General features: G+C 36.3%; 1 protein-coding gene across 1 annotated transcript; it reads left to right on the plus strand.

Annotated features, from left to right (window-relative positions):
- Positions 1–1,392: 1,392 nt before the first annotated feature.
- LOC138887163 (uncharacterized) lies at positions 1,393–7,090 on the plus strand. Its single transcript, XM_070168879.1, has 3 exons — positions 1,393–1,741; positions 2,357–2,463; positions 7,079–7,090. The coding sequence occupies exons 1-3, from the start codon at positions 1,393–1,395 to the stop codon at positions 7,088–7,090; spliced, it is 468 nt and encodes a 155-aa protein (XP_070024980.1).
- The last annotated feature ends 702 nt before the right edge of the window (positions 7,091–7,792 follow it).

Below are 7,792 nucleotides of genomic sequence, written 5' to 3' on the forward strand. Positions count from 1 at the left end.
GAACACCTGACCGCGCAAAATGGCAGTAACACTGTTCTGTAAAATACACATAACTTTTTGCACAGAGATCAGTTGAGGCTCCACAATATATCGTTGGAAAGCTATTTCAAAGGCTTAAAACTTTCATCTTTTGAGTTTTCCAAAATTCCTTACATATTTTCACTAACTTCTGCTAGAAGATGGACCTTTTGTAAACTTAGTCGATTTTGTCGAATTTTATGCGCCTCACTCTCCATCTTGATTCCGAAACAACTATTTTCACCAATAATCATCCCTCTAGGACTTCATATGTCTAAAATATCAAATTAATACTCATTTAACATATCCACACCTAGTCTGAATGTATGGGGTGTTACAAAAACATTTTAATAGAATGCTAGAAGTAATATCATTTTCATTTGTCCAAAAAACTTCATTCCTACTCTTTTCCTTTTTTATTTTAAAAAAAAAAAGTCATATGTGTACTTGAAGGGACAATTTCGTTCAAGTACAAGTTACCTGCTAAATTAAGCTCTAATTCATTTATTATTTTCCCTCTTACACATTCTACCAAATGACCCCTAAAAGATGGACAGAACTTGCACTGGGAAATCTAAGGAGTGCAATTGCGCCTCTTTTTGGCAGTAAACAATTGAATTTGAAGTACAAAAAGTCGTAGGAGACTAAAAACTATGAAAAGGAAGTTAGTGTACTCATATCCTGTACCGTATTAGACATTGATTAAGGAAGGAGAATTACTATTTCTTTGAAAATTCTAAATTTAAATGACATAATCAAGTGATTTCATTAAGATAATCTCGAACGACTAGTTTTCCAATTTTTTAATTTTAATAATATCATGTTCCTTAGATATGTTATGATTTTATAAAATTTTGAAATTATGAGAGATGTATAATATTTTCAATAAAAACTTTGGGATGATCTGAATCTCATACTATTTTTGTAGTCGTACAACTAAATTTTAAAATTATTCAACGATACAAAATTCAAAAGGTAAACCTCAAGGGTGTAGACTACCATCCAACAGATAATAAATTGGGGGAAAAATTATGAGAGATCTAAGGTTAGAATTTTATAGAAACATAAAATATTATGCATTTTCGTCACATCAACTTTGGACGAAAATACTCAATACTTTCCTGTGTAAGTTGGGTCAAACAATACCATCATTAAAAAAATACTATTACTAATTAAGAAAAACAATGTCAAAAATGAGAGGAAGGGAGTACAACTCATGTTACTTTAAACAAGCAAAATGACACTTTATGTAAACAAGATCCTCTACGTTTAATGAGAGATCTTAAATTTGAGTCTTGCAAATGAAGAAATTTTAAATTTTGGAAATAAAAAATGATAGAAAATATTTTCCCCTTTAATTGACTTTATGGGCGTATGTTATCTGCTGATGACATAGTGTTGATTGATGAGATGCGAGGCGGCGTCAACGAGAGGCTGGAGGTTTGGAGACAGACCCTTAAGTCTAAGGGTTTCAAGTTGAGCAGGACTAAGACGGAGTACCTAGAGTGCAAGTTCAGCGCTGAGCCGACGAAAGCGGGATTGGACGCGAGGCTTGATTCACAAGTCATCCCCAAAAAGGGCAGTTTCAACTACCTTGGGTCGGTTATTCAGGGGGATGGGGAGATCGACGAGGATGTCACACACCGTATAGGGGTTGGGTGGATAAAGTGGAGGTTAGCATCTAGAGTCCTGTGTGACAAGAAAGTGCCTCAGATTCTCAAAGGTAAATTTTATAGAGCGGTGGTTAGACCGGCCATGTTGTATGGGGCTGAGTGCTGGCCAGTTAAAAACTCACATATCCACAAGATGAAAGTAACTAAAATGAGGATGTTGAGGTGGATGTGCTGGCACACCAAGATGGATAAGATTAGGAATGAAGTTAGTGGGAAGGTGGGTGTCGCCCACATGGATGACAAGCGGCGGGAAGCAAGGCTCAGATGGTTCGGACACGTCTAGAGGAGAAGCCCAGATGTGCCTGTGAGGAGGTGTAAGTGGCTGGCTTTAGTGGGCATGAGGAGAGGTAGAGGGCGGCCTAAGAAGTATTGGGGAGAGGTGATCAGGCAGGACATGGTGAGGCTTCAAATTACCGAGGACATGGCCCTACACAGGAAGTTGTAGAGATCGAGCATTAAGGTTGTAGATTAGGAGGTAGTTGGGAATATCTCTACGGTGCTGCAGAGTGAGGCTAGTCTGTTAGGACTTGGTCTTTGACTGTTAGTAATTAATGTTGAGTTCACACAACTTTTTCGTTCCTCTTAGTGATGTGCTTTATCTACTGGTTATTGTTTTGGTTTTCACTTATTTTCTGGTTCTGGTGATGTTGTTCTTTGTTCTATAGTTTCTATTGATGGTACTGATAGATTGCCTCTTTTCGCCTTCTTTTTGTCTTCTCGAGCCGAGCGTCTTTCAGAAACAGCCTCTCTACCCCCTCGGGGTAGGGATAAGGTCTCCGTATACACTACCCTCCCCAGACCCCAATAGTAAAATTTCACTAGGTTGTTGTTGTAATTGACTTTATGGGTGCAAATTCAAACTAGTTGATTTTAGACCTCATTTGTTTTTATTAAGATTAATATGTTTGAATCTGAATATATATCTGAATATTAATATGTATATTAAGATTAATACGTATGAATCTGAATACACATCTAAATATTAAGATGCTGTATTAAGATCTGAATACTAAATAATTAAGATGGTTTATTTTCTCTACATCTGTATGTGTAAAACTTGTCTTTATTTTAAAATTAATAAGTATAAATTCAAATTAAATAGTACTATTAATAAAATATTTTTAAACAATTATATGGTAGTTGGTGGTGATGATGGTTAACAATGATGGTCGTGGATGCCAAGTGGGTTGTGGTTGGGGTTGATGTTGGTTGATAGACGTGATTATGGGTGGTAGATGGTGGATGATAGTAATAATTAGGGGTGGTGGTGACTAATAACAGTGATGGATAATATATAGTGGTGGTTGTGGTGATGGGTGATTGTTGTGGTAATGGTAGTTGGTGGTGATGGTTGAAAACGATGGTAGTGGTAGTGACAACTGATATTTGTGCTTGAGAGTAGTGGTAGTTATGGCTGTGGATGGTGGTAATGGGTAGTGGATAGTGGCAGAGGTGGATGCATGATTTAAGCTCTATAGGTTCAACCCTGAAGGTTTTTTGCTATGAGCATATTATATATTTTAAACTATAGATTCAAACCTACTACTTATTATAATTTTAGTAAATTTTTACACATAAATTTATGATTTGCCCCGAAAGTACTGGGTTCAGTTAAACATGTTATTGCCACTCTACATCCGCCTCTGGATAGTGGGTGATGTCAGTCTATAATGATATGGGTTGGGGGGCACACTGTGGGGTCTGGGGAAGGTAGTGTGTACGCAGACCTTACCACTACTTTGTAAGGATAGAGAGACTGTTTCCAATAGAACCTCGGCTCATGAAAGCATAAACACCACATTAATGAAAATATAGACAAGAAGGGACAATATCAAAAAGCCATATAGAAGCAGAATAAAAACAATAAGATATTAAGGTGATCAACAATGAAAGAAAACAACAGTTAGTCATAAAAACCTACTACCAACAGAAAGTGAGACTGCGTGCCAATACTACTGTTATGAATACTCTAGACTACCTTGAAATATTATTTTTATATAAATTTTTAAATGTATAATATTTTAATGATATTAAGACTCTGTTATAGATCTTAATAATTATGATCTATTCAGACACATTAAGTGGTTGTAAAATTCAAAAAATAAACAGATTTAATGGTTAAAATCTGAATGATCATGATTCAGATTTAAAAAACGAATATACTTAATGACTGAAATCTAAATGATTAAGATTCATACCTCCATTAAGTGCAAACAAATGAGGCCTTAATGAGTTTTGACATGGTATAATTTTAAAAAAAGTTGTTGACATGGGTGTTTCTACTATTATTCAAAAATAAGAGGAGCTTTACGCAGTATCAAAATGTAAATACCTTATGGCACACCTCATTTTTCTACCCCAAAAATGGTATAAGGGTGTTTTTTCTAATTTAAGTGACAATCAAAACGGGATTATTTAGTTATTGTTCAGAGTCACCACTTGGGATAATTTATGGTGTCCCAAGTCACCGATTTTATATCCCGAATCGAGGAAATATTGACTCTGGTTTACAATCCGCGAACACAGAAATCCGGGTAAGGAATTCTGTTAACCCGAGAGAAGGTGTTAGGCATTTTCGGGTTCCGTGATTTTAGTACGGTCGCTCAACTATTATTATTGGCCGGTTTATCTGATTTTAAAACACTTTGGAACCTATGTGCATTTTACTCTTTTTAAACCGCTTTTAATAATTCAACTGCTATATAACTAATTATTTGATTAAACATTGCGAATCATGTCACGGGAACCGTATCCATGATCTACAATATATTTATTTACTTAACAAGATTAAATTGTGGCCGGGTCACATGAATGTACCCCCGAATTTTAGAATTATGTATCACAACTACGTCACGAGAACCATACCCGTAGTTATGATGATTTACTATTAATCGAGGCTAAAGCAATCTACGATTGTTCATGAGTTATGTTCTAAACTAATTTAAAATTATTGTGAGGCATGATTATGGAGTAGTTGTGAAAAAGTGTAATAAATTAGTTATGAAAATGTGATCTAGTTTTATCTTATTGAATTGGGCCTGACGAAAAATATTCATTTGGCCCATACGAGTATTCAAGAATCGGGCAAGATTATTGATTCCAAACAATGTTAGATCTAGGAAAAAAATAATTTGATAGCTCAAACATTTAAAAAATTGTCATTCTTAACTAATTAACGAAGAAAAGCCATGGATCAATTGCCTACTAGACCAACTACTCTAAAGTTTAAAATCAGAACCCAAACAAAAATGCAACTTAACAAAATCTCAATATTTATCAACACTGTTTCAAACTAAACGAGCAAATTAATCATAAATGAATAGATAAGAGTCAACGACTAAAATGTTAAACATTAACGCAAGAAATGACTAAATCATGATTTATCTATGTCGAGCAAAAAGTATAGAGCATAAAAATAATTTCAAACAAATTATATAGCACCAAGAAAAGAAACAGACCTCAAAACAAAGCAATTTTTGAATCTAAAAATGCTTAACACTGGAAACCTTAGACAGTGACAACCTCGGCAGAACCGCAAATCTGCCCGGAAACCTCAGATTACGACCTTCGACGAACTCGGAACTCACCGGAAAATTCGAATTAAACCAAAACTCGCTGGAAAATAACTGTGGTTATACTACGATACAGCTGGTTTGGAGCTGCGTTTCCCTGGTGTTTGACGGAGGATTTGCGTGAGAAGGTGTGGCTTGCGGGGTTTTGAAGATGAAATGGATATGGTTTTCCCAAATGGCAAAAGCAAGAGAAGCTCTTAAATTAACATGGTAAATCTGGAGGATGAACTCAAATTGATAAGCTTTGTTTGTTTTCCTACCCGTGTTCTCTCGTGTCCCCCTCTTCAGATCTATCCCTCCCTCTGTTTTTGTGTGTTTGGAATTGAGGAAAACTAGACCTTGAAGGTCTTTTATTTGGGGAAATTTGGGAGACGGTAGTGGGCTTTAATTATCCTAAAGGGTCTGTTGTTAGGTTGTTAGGTTGCTAGGTTGGTGGGATGTTGCCGTTCCATTTTTTGGGTTCGGGATTTTTTAGGTCTTAGACATTTTTTAGGTGGTATTTTCGCTTATAGTCTTAAGAAGAACAGCGGATTTCAGCTAAGGATCTCTATGTCTAGGTCTTAGAGTCTAATTATTTTATAGGGTTTTTTTAGGTTAGGAGGTATGGGCCTAGGAATTATGGGCTTGGGAATTATGGGCTAGGTCCAAAAATTAGGCCTAAAAATGGATTGCTCGAGCCCAAGTTTTATTCTTTACCTGCGAACGAGACTAAAAATATGATCCCATTTATTAATTAATCCTAGTTAAGTAAATTAACTATTAAAATAAGGCTGACTGTTAAAACAAAACTATTTTGGTATTTTTCAAGATTAAAAATGACTACAAAACATCAATAAAACTATTTTTTTTTATTTTCTTGTAATAAAATAAAGTAAAAGGGTCAAAATTAATTGAAATAACAATAGTATGCCTAAATTAAATATATACATGCTAAAAATATAAAAAATCTTGGAGAGTGTAAAAAATCACATGTCTACAGCTGCCCCTCTTTGACTAGAAATACGAAGTATTTTCAAACAAAGAACGACTAGACAGGTTTTTTGACCCGACCCTTATTTAGGGAGACCAAAAACTAAGAGAAAGGAGAATGTGACCGAGCCCTGGTATCTGAGATGCCTACATATCCTTGGTTATAAAGGAATCAGACCACGTATAGTTCAGAAGTGAGTGAGATGATGGAGTATACCGAAGTGGAGAGCCGGTCAAGGTGCCGTTTCGTCGAGGTTCTGGTTCGCGGTCCTGTTATTACATCAAAAATCAATAAATGAAAAAGACTAGCTAAGCCTGTCAACTAATGAGTTACAAGATTCCTATCTATAAGTCTTTTGAAGCTTGATCTTGAGTCTTGAATGGTTCTTCATGCAGACTTTGGATTTGAACCTTGACGCTTGCTAGTTGCAGGTGCTAGTTCATTCTTCTTCAGCTTTTCGGATCAAAACCGGACATACCATGCTTGTAACTTCAGGCATGTCTTGAGCATCTCACATCTTTCATCAACTTTTGCGTTTGGATTCACTTCTTGCCTTTCTTTTTTTTTTTTCTTTTTTTTAATTCTGGATTGTGACTAACTTCTGTTGATCACCTCGGACTGTTGACTCGCATTATTGCCGCGATCTTCTTTTGTTGCTGACTTGAATTGCATTCTGAAGTGAATTCCCTTATTCTCAAGGTAGGTGTCTGATTGCCAATACTCGAACTATCTTCCTTCGAACTTGGACTGCCTTCTCCTTGTTCTCCAGGTGGGCGCCTGATTACCAATATTTGAATTCTATTCCTTCCCTCTGAAACTTGAATTGTTTTCTCTTTGTTTTCCAGGTGGGAGCCTGATTTCTGAACTTGAACCGTCTTCCTTTGAACATTGTTGATTTCCCTTTGTTCTCTAGGTGGGCGCCTGATTACCAACCCTTGTACTGCTTTTCCCTCGAACTTGACTCATTTTCCCTTTGTTCTCCAGGTGGGCTCTTGATTGCTGAACTTGAACCATCTTCCTTTGAATATTGTTGCTTTCCATTTGTTCTCTAGGTGGGCTCCTGATTTCTAACACTTGTACTGCTTTTCCCTCGAAACTTGACTCGTTTTCACTTTGTTCTCCAGGTGGGCTCCTGATTTCCATCACTTGAACTGTTTTCCCTCGAAACTTGTTTTCCCTTTGTTCTGCAGGTGGGCTCCTGATTTCCAGCACTTGAATTGCTTTCCCTTTGTTCTCCAGGTAGGCTCGCTACAAAAAAAGTACTTTTAATGGCAATTATTTAGTGGTAATAAGTTAATTGCTGCTAAATATATCTTACAAATAAAAAAGTAGTGGCTAATGAGCATTGGCCAGGAAAATATACCTTTTGCCCGCAATAGAAAAGAATGACCACTAAAGCACTAATTGAAAGTGAAATTTTGAAACCTGTCCCTCCAATTTTTTCGACATCAATCACCTTTTCCCTCCAATACTTTTTAGGTCTTCATTGTATATCACGAAATTATTTCAGTAGGCACTGTAAAGGCTCTCATTTTCCTGCTGCCCAACTAATCTCTGTC

The sequence above is a fragment of the Nicotiana sylvestris genome, chromosome 3 (assembly GCF_000393655.2).
Source record: "Nicotiana sylvestris chromosome 3, ASM39365v2, whole genome shotgun sequence".
Classification (NCBI taxonomy): Eukaryota; Viridiplantae; Streptophyta; class Magnoliopsida; order Solanales; family Solanaceae; genus Nicotiana; species Nicotiana sylvestris.